Genomic DNA, 17,185 nt, shown 5'->3' with positions numbered 1-17,185 from the left:
ACAAATATATATTTATTGACCTTTTTGGTTTTTTTTTGTTTTGTTTTGTTGTTGTTGTTTGTCTTGTTTTTTCTAAAAAGGACAAGCTATTGAAGCTAGCACTGCCTATCTAACTTACCTAAACAAGGTTGCTCTGTCACTTAAGGACATTTTCAAAAGCACACAGCAGGAGGCTGAGTTACTCTAACACCACTTTCAGACCACTGCAAGAACAACATGTCTACTTGTTTTAAAATCTTTTACTACATCATTCTTTCTTTTTGTTCACAATTAATTCCACAGACAGGGGAGGAGGGAAATGCAGAGATGGCTATGTCTTCTGTCCAATCAGGAGAAAGCAAGAATCCACACTGATCTTAGCTACTTCATGCAGCAGCAAAGGGCTCCGTGGTCACACAGGTGCCTGGCAGTGTTGTGGCAATAGTGCTAAGTGCTTAAAAAGAGTCAAGAGTAAAGCTTATGGATCTAAAAATAAACCAGGAGACTAAAGTATTTACAGAAAGGGCCTTATGGGTATCCTTGAGTGGAATTTGTGGATAAATTAAGGAAGTGTATCTGCTGCCAGGTTTCTCTCCAAGCTTAGCTTTATCCTGCCATTTTAAATGTGCCCATACTTAGGAAGATGGAGGCTTAGTGTATTCCCACCATGGTTACAGCCCAGGTGGATTTCAAAGATAGGTACAAACTGTATTTAGGGATTAGTCGACTCACCGTTAAAGGGAAGTCATTGCCGCAGTGTTTATCACTGAGTTCCCATGAACAGTGGAGTGTTTATATGGACAGGGCCAAGGTTAGGGCAGGAATAAAAACTGTCAGGGAAAACAACCAAGAGAGTCTGCAGAGGCAAAGGAAGTTCCTTTACAAAAGTCACTTCTTTTGGAAATGTAATGATGCATTTCTGCTGGCCACTAGGATTGAGGTCCTTCCCTCTGCATTCACGGGTTTAAAGTGACATGTGCTATCGTAAAACGTTTCATTGAATGATGTTTTCCAGTAACAGTCTTTATGTATGTGTGTAATCATCAATTGTAAAAAACTAATATAGTAAAAACAGTGAAATGTACTGTGTTTAATCAGAAGAAATGTGAATGTTCAAACTATCACACACACACACACACACACACACACACACACACACACACACACACACAAAAGCAAAGATGGAAGAAGGAATTCTGATGGCCATGCCAGCACCTGCGTGTGTCCGGATGGGATGCTGGCAATAGCATCTAATGAAACAAGCACTCCTGAGCTGTATCACAGGGACAAGATGGATGAAGGAGGGTGGACATGAGTGATGAGGAGGGGGACCAAGGGGATTCCCGTGTCTGGGTGGATAGAAGGGCACTGTGCTGTGATGGGAAGTGTCTACCAAGTCCCCACACTTGTCACTTGGCTCCCTTTCCTGTCATAATTCCTTCATTTCATTAACTTCCACACATATTTCAGGAATCACTTAATTATCATCAACTGGGCCATAAGCTGCTCCTGTGTTTATAGAGCACCTTAATTGTGTATGTGTATATATGTACACACATATATACACACATACTACATTATATATACATGCACTATATTATATATGTATGTTATTTGTATGTATAGTATATATCTACTATAGTAATGCTGTGATGTACTGCAGCTGCCACATCGTTCAGCTGCTTTTATCATGCAAAGTATTTTAAGGCAATATTGATTATTTTCCATGAGTTTCAGTGTGGAAAGAACAAATTCTTAGTATACTCATTTAAACACAGAGTCTTTCAACTCAGTAATGGTTATAACACATTTAGCATTATGGTGTGGACTGGTTCTAATGCTATTTGAGTTAATTCAGCTCCCCACACCAATGGAACCCTTATGTCTGCGCTGAGGGTCCCTGCCCCCAGTTGGCTCTGACTAAGAAATAAAGTTGTCGGCTGGGCAGGGAGACAGAGGCAGGGCCACTCCTCTGATTGGGTCTGGGGTAGCAGAGATGGAATATAGATTTTAGAAAGTAATAATTCAGGAATATTGGAGAGGAGAGTGTGCTAGCCATGGGGAGGTTTGGGAGTGCCCACCATTAAGCTGTTTAAGGTATTTAGAATAGAAAGCTGTGTATGTGTGTCTTTCTTTCAGAAATTCAGAACATGTCAGCGGATGGTAGTGAGAAGCGCCTACAGCCAGTGGGGAGTTCAGAGTGGGTTAACAACCACACTAACAAGCCAAACACATAAAGTCCAGGATAACAGCACTATCGCCTTGCAAATGACGGGTCTTATAGTGGCTATGCTGAATGCCAGTGTGATATGGAAGGAGAGTTCTCGAGTTGGTTGTGGGAGAGCTTGGCACAGATCTGCACCCCTCGGGTCACTGGTAGGTGACCCCAGATAATTTACCTTCTCTTCCTACCCCAAGGTTCAACACAAGTTAAATGAAAAGCAAGCTAATAATGGCGTGAGGGTTTGAAGATGAATGGGTGGACACAAAAATGATCAATACTGCACTTAGTACGCAGTCATCAACATGAGGTGATTGAGGCTGGCGGATAAAGCAAGCCACACACAAACTCTCCTCTTGCAAGTTCTCAGAAGCCGAGTTCTAAGTAAGTCAGGGTACATACAGGTACAGTGTGAGCAAAGATAAACACTGCAGAGCCCACAAGAAGCGACGGTGTGGAGGTGTCCACAGACTTGCCACACACAGAGGTGTTTTTAGCTACTTTAACAGTCAGGGTGGTTTATATGTGTAAACAGAAAATGACAATGAAAAACTAAACATCTCCCCACAAAAGCAAGCTGCCTTCAACCGTCTTGGCAAGCTGAAATGGTTCCGCACCTTTTGGGTAGATGTCTTTCAGAGGGACTTCTCCTGGGGGCAGAATCCTCACCACCTGATTAGTATGTGTGAGAGTCACACAGTTGTTGTGCCTTGGGGTGACATTTGTCCGCTTCCCTGTATACATTGTCATGCTGGAAACACTTGGTTGTCTCAAAGATGAAGACCTCTTCCATGAATAAACTTCACTGGGTGACTGAAAAATAAATAAATAAAAAGAGAAGATAAGGAAAAGGAGAAAGGGTGCTAAAATCACACACCTATTACACTCATCACAATGCTTAGAGTACTTTGCCCCTTAAGCTAGTGCCAACGCATAAATTTAAGAATTGTCATCACTGATAATGACATTTCTTGCAGATTAGGGTAAGACAACTCTGTAAGTTTATAATAATTTATCGATTTTGAAAACTGCATAAAGAGCTAATAAGGAATGACATGTCCCTTTGTACAACCTTATGAAGAAATACAAAGAAATTCGCATACACGCAGGAGGCAGCGTGGTAAAGGATACAGGCTAGGGGTTAATCACACCTGAGCTGAGGCTCTAGGTCTGGCATTACAGTCTCTGTGGGAGGGAGGATCTTTTCCTGTTTCTCCATGTGTAAAGCTCTGTGGCATTACTGTATGAGAAAGAGCTATTGGGATGGGCTGAGAGCAGCACAGTATGTCACTGCTGTGCTGGGTGGGCCTCAGAAGCGTGCTTGCTTTGAATGCTGACTTTCTTTTAAATTTTAAACTGGGCGTCTCCTCCATGGTGGGTACCAATCATTTAGAGGATGGCTTTAATGAGGTTACTAACCGTGTGGCCTATGAAGGGTTCTAAAGGGTTAACATAAGCAGTAGCCTAGACACAGCTTTTGCCTTCGACCTTTTTCATGGCAGCACTATATTTTAACCCGGATATCTTCAGCCAGAGTAAAGCGGTGAGATCACTTTTTAGACAGTCCCATTTCCACAGAAAAGCTCTATTATTTTTCTACCTAAGCAGTAAGGGCGGCGGTGGCGAGCTCATCAGCGCAGCTCCATCATTCCATCCGGGCTGCTGCAGACACTGCTGCGACAGCACTCTGCATTGTGAGTCACAGAATGTGGGAGCAAAGGCTGTTACTTGACAGTTAGTAAAGCTCCCGTCAAAGGTCTAAGGCACATGTTATCTATTCGGTTCTGGATTTCAAATGTTTTCGATCCCTAAGGACTCTCCTATCTGTTAATTAAACTAAAATTTCTAAGCATGTGAGATTGGGGCATAAGTGGAACCCTATTTTTATCTTGAACTGATCCTATCAGCTCACCTTGCAGTGACAAAGGGAATTATTTAAATTGAATGTTTAATCACAATGTACAGGGCTACATCTTAGACTATCAGATTGCTACTTGTCCTGGAATAATCTTTCTTTTCCATCCCCTACATATCCATCAGGGGAAGATGAGGACCACTTTTACTTAAAGTCATTTAAGAATCACTATATAAGTCCTAGAAAACATGGCACGTTGATCAGTTTCAGTTTGCTCCTCTTGTCAGTCCATAAGCACACAATTAGGATGGTGTGGTAAGAAAGTCACCATTAGTATGTCAAGTGCTGTGTCACACAAACTCCCAGAGGAGGAAAAAATTTTTTTCCTTACTAAATTCTATCACATCACAGTTCAAACGCTATTTTTACAGTACTGAAGCTATATACATAGAACAGAGTTTTGGTGGCTGATTTCAAATGCAGCCTTGACTGGAAGTGTTAACCAGAACATTACTCTCAGTGACTCTTCTTCAGACAGGCCGAGACATGCTGGGCTGCTCTGAGGAGAAACACTCACTAAGTTCACTCAGTTTCACAGGTTGGTGTTTACCATGAGGTCCGGGAAGCCAACAACTATGGTAGCGTGACTATTTTCATCCGAGAGGATACGGTTAGGAGAGGCAATCTTCTGGCCCACAGCTGAGGTTAGGTTTTCAGATGACAGCTGATCACTTGACACTTTATGAGGTATACAGAACTCTGTTTCTGAAAAATGTCAGATACATCTTAGACATGATATAATCCTAATACATTCCAGCAATTATTATTGTTGGGTTTTTTTTTTGCAAGATTTCATTCTCAATAACTCAAACAACAAGTTTCATTTTTTAAATATTTTAAACTACACCTGCCAGCTTTTGTCTGGGAAAATGGTTTTAATCATCAAAGCGTCTTTCCAAAGGGAGTCCCAGCACTTATGCAACCCAACATTTGGCAGCAGTAACTGTCCTGGATCAAGGACCCTAGCCAGGGTTGGCAAACTGTGATGAATGGGGCAGAAGTTCTGATAAGATAGCAGTCGGTAGGAGGAAAGATGCTAACCCAGGCTAGACTTGGGACCTAACAATGGTAAGTGAAAAATGGAACAGACAAACAAGCCATTCCACAGTTAAACAAATCTCACACAGAGTTCAAAGCGTGGCTTCCTGATGAAGGGTTGTAGGTGGAAGAGCCTGATTTCCTACTTCTAAGCTGTTGGGTTTGGTGGAAGCATCACACAGGCTGATGTTCCTGTTCTCCCATCAGCCTGGAGGGCAGTGTATGTATAAGCATGTGCACACACAGCAGCAAGCACAGGGAACACAGTATTTACCTTGTGTGACCCCAAATCCTGTGCTAGGCAGCTCTTCTTTCAACATATACAACTGACAGGCCCCCGTGTCCTCAGAACCAATGTGTGCAGGCTTAGTCAAAAGATACTTCCTGTAAACAAACAAGAAGCCTAACTTAATTTAAATCTAGTTTATGTTAAATGTTTTTTTTCTAACAATCATTAGGATAGACCAAGAAAAATTAATTTTTTTCCTCTCAAAGCCCCTAAGCATAATTTGTACCTTAAACACTTCATCACAAATTACCAAAATCCTTTTCAACAATACTGTAAAGAGAAATACCAAATAATAACATAGTAAAGACAAATTAAAAAAAATTCCTATACAAGACAGGCAGAGTTATAATGGGGCCCACCCTTACTACCATTGAGCCCCCCTCTCTTTGTTGTTGTTCTTGTGGATGTTTTTATCAGACAGGGTATTGGTATTGGAATCAATTACTAGTTCAGGCTGGCCATGACCTCGTGATTTCAGGCCTCCATGTTGAGTGCTAGGATTTCAGGCATGCACTGCCATGCCCAGAAATGGAGCTCCATCTGGATATAAGTGTTGGATCAGGTAGCACAAGAGAATATGACCTTAGATTTGTGACCAGCTGAGAAATAGAAGTGCTTGTGACTATAACTGCCCACATTTTTATTTGCTTTTAAGATTTCTAAAACAGGGGCTTAGAGTGATGATGGTTCAGTGGTTAAGAGCACTGGCTGTTCTTCCAGAGGTACTGAGTTCAATTCCCAGCAACCACATGGTGGCTCACAACCATCTATAATGGGATCTGATGCCCTCTTCTGGTGTGCCTGAAGAGAGTGACAGTGTACTTACATACATAATGTAAATAAATAATTTCAAAAAGATTTCTAAAACATAGATCTATCCGTAGCCAGATACTGTTTTCTAGAAGGCACTTCGCTTGTCAGCAGAAAGAGTCTGTACTTAGCTAGTGAACACAGCATATAAGGAAGACAAACTTGAAACCCACCATGCACTCTTTGTTAGGCAGGTACAGAATACTACCTGCCTAGGAAGTGTGGGGTCCACAGACATCACCATAGCTAGACCCGGTAAGCATACAAGATGGAAGGAGGGGTGTCTGAGTGGGACTGGTGACAAAAAGGCAACATCTCTAGGATGGAGGAGGCCTTGCCTCTCAGGAGAGAGGATGAGAGTGTGCTTTGTGGCAGCTCGAGTTTGGCAAGAACACAGTGAACACTCAGTGTGCTAGTGGGAAAACCCAAACACAAGTGGGTCATTCATGAGTCATCACTTTTTTATTGTTCATTTCCATGTCATACTCTGAGAAGAGACACAGAGTACCACTTTAACTTTTCCTCCCTGTGTTCTTCTAGACTTCACTTAGAAAGGCTGACCAACACAGAAACGCAAATGAGAAGGGAGAGCCATGGGAGATGAGGCTGGGCCTCTGCATCCTTCACGAGACAGTACACCCTTGGGTTTACCCACTGATTTGTTTCGTTTTCCACAAGAAGCCATTTGTCCTCTGCCACAAGGAAAACTGTCCTGAGGTTGATGGGAAGTGAGATGGTGTGAGCTAGTCCTTCTAAGACATCCAGGACAGTCAAGCTATTCCTGAAAAAGAAGAAAATTATATCTGAAAGGACGTGATGAGGATAATGTGAATGTAATCATGTTACAATATAATATACAGCCCAAAGATGCACATTTTTAAAAAATTAAGTAATAATAAAGGAACAGGGTATTTTAGAACACGGGTGTACAAAATTCTCAATATGTCAGGGTAGGTATGAGAGAAATTAACAGGAAGTGACACCTGCTGTGTAGCCAGGGCTGTGTTAAATAAATCACCGTATCACTTCTTATGCCTGTTTCTCAGCGATCTATGATTTTCGAAGAGTTATTTTCAGAATAAAATTTTATTATTTTTGTTTGTCTTATACTAAGCAAATATAATTATATCAGGTAACAGAATGAACAAAATAAGAATTCCAGCTTAAAATCTTATACAGTGAAGAGCTTACCCTGTTTGTTTGTAGAATACTACCCAGTTTTTGTGTGAGAATTCTTTACACATTCTATAAGTTTCCTAAAGAAAAACAGAACAAGGCAAATATTCACATGAATAATCTCTTAACTACTCCTGCAATGCATGACGCAAGCCACTGGCAGGGAAGCACTTAGCCATGCTAAGACTTTCAGGGGAACATACATTAACCTATATTTTAAAACATACTGCGTGCTATACATTAAAGCTCTCTAGGCATTTTGGGGTTCTGTTCTGAGTACTGAGGCTTTGACCTGGGGCCTTGTGCTTGGGAGGTAAGCAGTCTATCATTGAGCTACTAAAATCTCTTCAGAATAAATTTTAAATAGTACCAAATGGGGCTGGAGAAATGGCTCAGCAGTTAGGAGCACCTGCTACTCTTACAAAGGATCTAGGTTCAGTTCCCACCCCCTATATGTTGGCTCATAGCCATCTGTAACTCCAGTTCCTGGGGATCCAACATTCTCTTCTGCCTCTGCACCAGGCACTTACATTATGCACAGATACACATGTAGGCAAAACACCCAACATATGAAAACAAATCTTTAAAAAAGTGCAAAATACTGGTTAAAAAAGCTACTATTTACTGGTTAATTGTGGAGTTTATATCATAATATAAGCATACAGGAAATACTTTGTTTCTTAGCTCTTAATTCAATTATGACACTTAAAAATATTTCTTCAGTATTTTATGAACTATTGATGCTTATTTGCAAAGCACTGGACAAGCTTTATTTATATTTAAAAGAAGAAACAATTTTCCTTGAGTGAGGCTACATGTTTAATTTGTTTAATTTAGTTAATAAATTGACACATGTATTTGATAGAGGCAAGTCAGTTGCTGTACTTAAGATCTTAACATATAAATCCAAAATATAACTATGTAATTGGAAAATAATTAAGTTGATTGCATGACTAAGAATTTGCTATGAATATCACACTCAAAAAGCTCTAATGTTCCTTCACCGTCCAGTCCTGGCAATCTTCACACTAATATGCTGGGTACTAAAGGAACCTCCTGCTAGTTAACGTGCATCTAACTACACAGTTTTCCCATGTCAAAATCTAAAATTGCTTAATAACCCTTCTGTGGCTTCTAGTTTCTGTTGTTGTTTGGCACTGGGAGGGACAGACAGGCATCCATCTTTGCAGTTGGGAAAATCCCTGGCCATCAGTTTGCTAGGCAAATCTGGTATTCCTTACACCTTCCTCCTTGCTCCACCATGAAGACTTCTTAGATGTAAACTCTTCTGTGGGAAGGACGAGACGGCGAATGGCACTGCCAGTAGTGTCGAGTAAGAGGACGGCATTACTCTGGAAATGAAGAAAACAGTATGAAATTGAAGACACCACCACCACCACCACCACCACCACCAAAACAGCAGTGACTAGGAACCTGGGAGGGAAGGTTACTATGATAAGCCAGAGGAAACACAATGATAAGAAATGTATCATTGCAATGTAAGAAATCATGAGAACCCTCACTAATCCTCACACAGAATACAGTTGAATTATTTACTGAGGACTTTCTAGTTAGGTAATTATGTAACCTTTCCTTTTGAAGGTTGTTTTAAAATCAAAGGTGGCTGCTCTATACTTCAGTTTATTATAGTCAGGAAGTGAAGATCACACTCGGGGCTGGAGAGAACACTGGATGCTCTCACAGAGGACCTCATGGTGGACCACAGCCTGTGACTCCAGTTACAGGGGATCCGGTACCCAACCAAGCACACATGTAATGTACATACCTACATGCAGGAAAACGCTCTCTCTCTCTCTCTCTCTCACACACACACACACACACACACACAAATTTTAAAACAAAACAAATCTGCCACTCCCAATAATAAACTACCCCCAATAACAAGAACACGCCCCTCCACCAGCTTTGTTTAATATTGGCCTGGCTTGAAATTCTTTTCTATGGGGAAGTCGAGGATGTGGGATTATCTGAGTGGAGATCTTCAGCGTAGGGAGCAGTGGTATATGGCTGCCTCTGCCCTGTTGCCCATGGAACTTCCATTACTGTTGCTACACTAACACACAAACGAGGCTTCGGTGGCATCACGGCATCACTCAGAGCTGTGCAACTGGGGGACCAGCCGTCGGGCCGATCCCTGGCGGGCAGAGAGACTGGAAAGAGGCGCTGAGAAGACTCAGGTCCTTTTTATTTAAACATTTAAGATGCCCCCTTCTGGATTCTCCTCCCTCTGTGTGACAAAGGCTTGGTAGTTTTGTTTTTGTTTTTGTTTTCCCCTCTGAAGGAAGCTATTCTGAGTAAGGAACTCTCAAATCTCACACTGGAGGTTCCTGTGGTGGGAACCAATAAGCTTATGTGCCTTTTTTTTTTTTTTCCATAGGTTTACTGTTTATTCAATGTTAAATGTTACAGAGTTCTTACACTGTCGGAACCATGCCTGAGAACCCAAAGAAAGAAATGGTGCAATGGACAGCCTCATCCACCCAGACAGTGTATTAAAACTTGATTCATATGCATTTTGATAATTTCACAATCTTAAAAAATAACAAGACTTGGAATTTACATCTGCTGCAGTTCTTCAGCGTTCCAGTACAGTATGCCATTAAACAAACCTCATCATGTTTCTGTTCACGTCTTAAACCATAACCCCAAACAGAATTTGTGTTTGTGTGTCACGCTGGAGTAAAGCATACTTTAAGGGAAGTTTGTGGCTCAAGGTGTGAGATTACTTGTTAACGTTTCTGGTGCCCAAATGAAGTCTTCAGTTCAACTAAGAATCCCAAGCCTCTAATCACTCAACCTCCTCCTGGCTGGTTCAGATCATGCCAACATTATTGCTCTGAAGTGGCATATAGTCTGGTCAGGTGACACTGGCCTCCACCTCCTGCTTCCTACACTGCTGCCCTAAATCCACTAAACATGCTCTCAAGCTGGGAAAAAATCCATTTCCTGTTCCACTCCTGTCAATAGTGAGCAAGTCTGAACTGTGTTTGGCAAAGGGATTCATTTACAGAGAAACCCAGGCACTAACTAGTATTGTATCACATAGTCATATGCCAACATAGAGTATGTGGCTTTTTATCATCCAGTTTCACCTGCGATAGCATGAGCAGTCAGTTCTGAAGGACTATACACAATCCCTCACCTCTCAGTAGACGTGAACTCATCTCCAGGACCCTCCTCTTCCTGGGGCAGGATCCTGTCCTCTCTGGTGCTCTGCTTTGTGTGCATGTACACACAAAGCCTTGGCTTTCAGTGAAACTTGCCTGAGTGCTGCGACCTTGCCTTCCCTGCTCCCTTACTGTAAGTTGGAGGAGGAGGAGAACCCAGTCCTGGGACCCATCCTAATGGCCTCACAGTGCAGTAACAATCTCTCAGGAATTTTTTTCAAGAAAGGAAATAAACCTAAATATTGAACTTATGAGCCGGGCGTGGTGGCTCACGCCTTTAATCCCAGCACTCGGCAGGCAGAGGCAGGCGGATTTCTGAGTTCGAGGCCAGCCTGGTCTACAGAGTGAGTGCCAGGACAGCCAGGGCTACACAGAGAAACCCTGTCTCAAAAAACCAAAAAAAAAAAAAAAAAAAAAAAAAAAAAAAAAAAATTGAACTTATGAACTGGGACATATGCAATAGGGATTTAAAATAGAGAAAGCTAGAAAAGATTAAATATCTTCAAAGATTTCGAAGAAGCTGGTTTTTAAACTTGATCTGATTCATGACTTTCTTTGCTCTGTAAAACTCTAAAAATTTCACGAACCCGCTTCCACATTGGACATAGAATTTGGGGAAACATAAACCCGTGTTCCCTGGGGCCATGATCACTTCTAATGGCTACAGAACAAACTCTCTTTTATTCTATTTACGATGAGACCTTGACACACCTAAAGTTGCATCGTTTTTTGACTCTCTGTTAAGAACTTACAGTAGACATACTCTTTAGAATAACATCTAGCCCAGGAAGTCTTGTTTACTGGTATTTGAATATTTCTAAAATGGTGGTGAGAGCAAGAAGCTTTTCCTTGTACAATTATAAAAACAAGGGCAGAGGAGACAAGTCTGTGGGAACAGTGTTTGATCAGCAAGCACAAGGAGCAGAGCTTGGGTCCCCAGAATCATAAAAGCCATAAAAGCCTAGCATGGTGGCTACCTGGACTTCCAGCATTTTTGAGGTAGAACTGGGATTTGCCAGGCCATCTAGTGAGCTAGACCAGATGAGCCTGTGTGCTCTGGGTTCATGTGAGAGAGCCGCTTCACTGTGTAAGGCAGAGTGAGGCCCATAGGGACAGTAGACATCATCCTGTGGCCTTGACACATACATACACATGAAAGATAATTGAAAAAGAAAGCATAAAAGCAAGTTAAAAATTTACCAGGTCTTTGTTCTAGGTTAAATTCTTTTTGAGTAGCTTTTAATAGAGAAAATGTTTCTTGCATGATAAATACTTACAACTCCGTCATAAATCCTTAGCTCTTAAGCCATCTGCTGCTAAAGGAGGTCCTAGAGTAAAGTGTTCCCCCTTAGAAGTAAGGACCGAGCAGACGATTACACAGAGAATTCACTGTCATTCCCATTTCCCTTCCTCTTCTAGGTTCAAAAACCTACATCCTCCTAACTGGGCATACATGACCCGAGCACCATCCTGCTAAGTGACACACACACACACACACACACACACACACACACACACACACAGACACACACACAGACACACACAGACACAGACACACACAGACACAGACACACACACACACACAGAGACACACACACACACACACACACACAGAGACACACACAGACACAGACACAGACACACACACACACACACACACACACAGAGACACACACAGACACAGACACACACACACACACACAGAGACACACACACACACACACTTTTATTTCCTAGCACATGTGTCCACAGCCAAAGTGCACTGCCCCGTGGGCTGAGAATGGCTTCCACCAACACTTGGCAGCCTGAAGGAACTCTGTGGCTCCATCCTTTTAGATGTTAATGGGTTCCTTCTGTAAATGACTAATGATATATTCTGCCTGTGCTTAAAAATAGAAACTCACGTCACACATGAGTACAAGAAACTGTGGCTTTGGCACTGCTTGAGCTGGGGGCAGGGTAGAGGAGCAACTGAGCCATTTTCTTGTGTTTGTATCGGACTGGGAGAAGAGTGACCTTTGGATGACCTCCATGCCCAAGTCTGAAACACTAAAGGCTAAGCAGATGGACTGAAGGAACCCTTGGGAACAGGGGCAGGGCAAGGCCGTTATTTTTAGTTTTCCTGTCCTCACTTAAGATTTTATTTTAGCAAGGAATTTTTGAACAACTTTCCAACTAACCAGGAGGATGCATCTACAGCAAAACTTTATTTTAAAATGACAAGGGACGGATTTATTTGTGGCTGCACTGTGTCCCTTTCAACTCTGCCTTCAGTTCTTCCAGAATCAGGAAGAAGGATTCTAGGGCAGCCCACATTTTTATACCACTAGTTAAACTGCTCCATTTGCCCCACCCCACCCCCATCCTGACCCCAGACTGAGTTTCTCTGTGTAGCCCTGGCTGTCTTGGAGCTTGCTCTGCAGACCAGGCTGGCCTCAAAATCAGAGATCCACCTGCCTCTACCTCTCGTGTGCTGGGATTAAAGGTGTGCATCACCAAGGCTCAGCCTGACTGCACCATTTTCTAAAACAGTCAACTGGAACAACCTCTGTGAGGAGGGAGAGGAGAGGCAGCGGAAAGATACCTCAGATGTCACCCAGGATGCACAAGTCAGACAGGGTCTGAGAATGCCTCCGGCCAGGCACAGGCTGTGCCAGTCAAGTACAGCTCTACAATGAAAACCTTATTTCCTTGATGGAAATCACTGAACAAAACAATTAGTCTACAAAAAATTAGTCCACAATGTTGCCAAACAATTGGGTCTTTTGTGAAATAAAACAGGAGCTGAGCATCTAAAAACTAATAGTTTTACAGAATTTGTATGTGTAAATTTCTGTTAATGTGACAAGCTGAAAATCTGGGGGAACTGTTTGAATAAATACTTCCACTTCTGAGTCTCATCCAAATCTGGTTAGCTTATTAAATTTAAATTCCCCTGACAGGTGCTTTCTCCGGTGGGTTCCCCTGGGTGTAAAGCTCTGATGTGGGATAAGGATCTGAACTCAGGACTTCATGCTTTCTGTCCATTTGTTTGAGGTAGGGTCTCACTGAGATGCTCTGGGGGCTGTCCTGGAACTCACTCCACATGCCTGTTCTGTTAGGAAGTCCTGCCAGCTATCCCGTCAAAATGCACCTAGGGTCAATCACTTATAACCTTCACCCGCCTCCAGTCTATCAATATTTTTTGGAGGGCTCACTGTGAAAAGGTCTGAACTGGCCCCTTCATTCTGCCTCATTACTACTCCCTGATAACACAGAGTAAATGAAGAGACCCCTTTCTGACACTCTCCTCTTACTCTCAGGGCCCAGAACCTTCCAATGCATGCAAGACTCTGAGCAGTCTGCTACCCACAGCCTCCTCTCCCTCACCTCTACTCCTGCTCACTGAATAACGGTTCTACTTCACCTTTTCTCACTGCCCCCCCCCCCTGCTTCAACCTTCAAAAAGGAGGAGGGAATGTTCTAGCCTCTGGGGTTCAGAGCCTATCATTCCCTGTGCCTACACTCTTTGTCTAGGTTTCCATTCCTGTTGGCCACCATCAGCCACTCAGGCCATTCCAGTGGCCTTATTTTACGTTGTATCCACTCTCTCACATGTCACACTTCAGGCCAAGGCGGAATTTAACTAGTGGTTATATCTCTTCTTGTCTATCCTGGACCAGATTATAAACTGAGAATAAAAACAACTGCTATCTCTTTAAAAAAAAAACTATTTATTTATTTATTTATTTATTGCTTTTATGGGTATGTATGTGTGCACTTGCACAAGTTTATGTGTATAATGTTCATGTGTCATAGTCCGTAGAGGTCAGGAGAGGATACTGGATCTCCTGGAACAAGAGTTACAGGCAATAGTGAGCTGTGGTATCAGAGAACCGGGTCCTCTGCAGGAACAGTAAGTGCTCCTGACCGTGGAGCCATCTTTGCTCTTTCCTGCTGTATTCCTAGCAGCAGGCACGGGAAATGTAAAATCAGTGCTATGCTCCGTGCAACACCTGCTAGATGTTAGGCAGAAAATAGGCACCCAAAGCCAGACTACTTGCTATTGCTATAGTACAGATTAATGAGACCTTAAGAATTTGCACTAAGTGAAGCATAGCCCATCTTCTGCTCTGCGTCATCTGTTTGGAATTACTTCCAGCTGGTCACTAGCTGGGCACCTGCACTTTTCATCAGTGAGACCTTAGCTGACTAATCTATAACCACGATGGCTAGAGGCTGAGCATCACTGACACAGAAGGACCCCAGCGCATCACACTCGGGATTTCTGTGGTTATCTCCTGAGAATGTCATTTAGATCTCAGATAAAATGTTATCTCCTCGGAGGAGATAACGTGGCACTCTGAGTTCAATTACCCTCCTGACCTACTTTATCCCCGCCACGCTCTCTGAGGTCACCCCGCTTCTACACCACCTGGAGGAGGTGTATTTATTTGTTGGTTTCCTAGTTTTCTGTCTATCTCTTTAAAGAGACTGACAGTTTCTTAACTGTCCATGTGGTAAGGTAGAAAACTGACTGGTGGCCTGCTTCCAGACTTGCAAAGTGTGTTCAAGTCTCCACAGTGAGAAGACAGTAGCCCACGTTTGTGCTCTGCGTTATTGCGACAGCACGAGACCTGTCCTGGATCTTTCTGAACTCTCAGGTTTTCAATCATAGCTGACGTCACTCTTACTTTTCCTTTAAAGCACTCTTCCCACATCGGTACCCGGGAGTGACTAGTGTGCCTTACCTGCTCCTCATGCAGAACAACTTGACCCTTGAGAGGACTTCCCAGTGGGGCTACCGTTACAAATGGTCGCCAGGACCCACTGGCCATCCTTGGGAAGATGTCGAAGAAGTCCACAAAGAAGCCATTTTTCCCTGTCATATTCATGAAGTACAAGGAAACCGGGTTGCACGCAGCCACATACAGAGTTTGTTCTCCATTTTCTGAAATGAAAAAAAAATGTATTCATCGTGCAGTTTATGGACAGTTTTCTGGCTGGCTAAGGGTTCTAGCACTGCTGAGTCTTGCACCTGAGCACGGGTGGAAGCTCAGCTCTTGGGTTTTGGGTTTATCAGGCTGAAAACCTCTGTTCCGACCCTAAATGTGCCCAGATGACGCCAAAGCAGTAAAGCAGCACCCCATAGTAGTGGGCTCCTAAAGAATTCCACGAGGACCCATGATAACTGCATTAGATAGCTGACAGTCTGTGCTGTGAGGAGACTTCACTGTATGGTAGCAAAGAGCTCCGTGACCCAGTGCTTTCCTGAATCAGGACATTGCTCTTTCAGAAGCACGGCGTCAACATCCTCTATCTGCTCGACTTGCCGAGTTCTCCTCTTTTAGACAGTTATCAGGTTACAGAACTTTCTTGCTATAAATAAGATATTTAATTTTTAAAAGATCTGATCCCTGGGCTGGAACGATGGCTCAGCAGGTTAAGAGCACTGGCTGCTCTTCCAGAGGTCCTGAGTTCAACTCCCAGCAACCACATGGTGGCTCACAGGCATCTGAAATGGGATCTGATGCTCTCTTTTGTTGTGCATGAAGACTGTGACAGTGTAGTCACATACATAAATAAATAAGTAAAAAAACCTTCCATTACCATAGCTGGGGGGCAGAACCCTGTGAGTCTCCCCCTCCCAGATATGGTAATGAAGATTTAACTTAAGGCAATGAACATGCTAAGTAAGAACTCTACCACTGAGTTAAACCCTCACAGTCCAGCACTATAGATGTGAGCTTCTAATCTAACATCCATATCTGAAATTTTCTTATGCAATCTCTCTTACACCCAGGCACTTGCCTCCGTCTAGCTTCTAAGATAGACAGCAATGCTTCAATCACCAGCAAAACCGATGGGACTGCAGATACTAAGTCAATGGAATGGGAGTGGACTGCCATGTTCTGTGCTTTAGCAAAGGATGCCAAGGGTGCTAGTTTGAGGGCCTCCCCCTTAAATTAACAGGGTCACCATCTCTCTCTCTTTTTTAATTTCTATTTTTTTCAAAGATTTATTTATTTATTATATGTAAGTACACTGTAGCTGTCTTCAGACACCCCAGAAGAGGGCATTAGATCTCACTATGGATGATTGTGAGCCATCATATGGTTGCTGGGATTTGAACTCACGACCTTCAGAAAAGCAGTCGGCGCTCTTAACCGCTGAGCCATCTCTCCAGCCCAGAGTTGGTATCTCTTACATGAGCACCTTGAGATACAAGCTGATCTTGTCTGATGACTGCTGTAAGCATTGGCTGTCTATGAGTTATTAATTTTACAGCAATCGCATTTTCTTAATGTCAAATTAGATAAAAAGGAAGACTGTGAGATGGAGTGAAATTTGGTCCAATCCAAGAAAATCTGGATCACATACATGTACAAGCCATATCTAAAAGATTTATACAAATATGCCCAAAATATCAGTTCTAAAATAAATAGATACACACTAGAAAAGTACATTAAATGATATGTTAAATTTAAATAACTAAAGTAATATCAATGAGGAACACAGCCACCAGGCTGGGCATGGTGGGGCAAGCTATTGGGAGGCAGTGGCAGGTGGATTGCTATGAGTTTGAAGCC

The 17,185-nt window shown here is 42.7% G+C and overlaps 1 protein-coding gene across 1 annotated transcript in view; it reads right to left on the bottom strand.

Moving 5' to 3' along the window:
- The window catches only part of Vwa8 (von Willebrand factor A domain containing 8), a 360,138-nt gene that overhangs the window by 96,125 nt on the left and 246,828 nt on the right, over positions 1-17,185 (bottom strand). The window contains exons 29-35 of the mRNA XM_021181216.3: positions 15,347-15,546; positions 8,670-8,780; positions 7,444-7,508; positions 6,908-7,033; positions 5,428-5,537; positions 4,666-4,820; positions 2,818-3,013 (exon numbers count right to left, since the gene is read on the bottom strand). Of these exons, the coding sequence (XP_021036875.1) occupies positions 2,818-3,013; positions 4,666-4,820; positions 5,428-5,537; positions 6,908-7,033; positions 7,444-7,508; positions 8,670-8,780; positions 15,347-15,546 (963 nt within the window). The remainder of the gene's footprint in view (positions 1-2,817; positions 3,014-4,665; positions 4,821-5,427; positions 5,538-6,907; positions 7,034-7,443; positions 7,509-8,669; positions 8,781-15,346; positions 15,547-17,185) is intronic.

Source organism: Mus caroli, unplaced genomic scaffold, assembly GCF_978045245.1.
Source record: "Mus caroli unplaced genomic scaffold, Mus_caroli_1 scaffold_12, whole genome shotgun sequence".
Lineage (NCBI taxonomy): Eukaryota > Metazoa > Chordata > Mammalia > Rodentia > Muridae > Mus > Mus caroli.
This window is presented reverse-complemented; position numbering and strand designations above follow the sequence as displayed.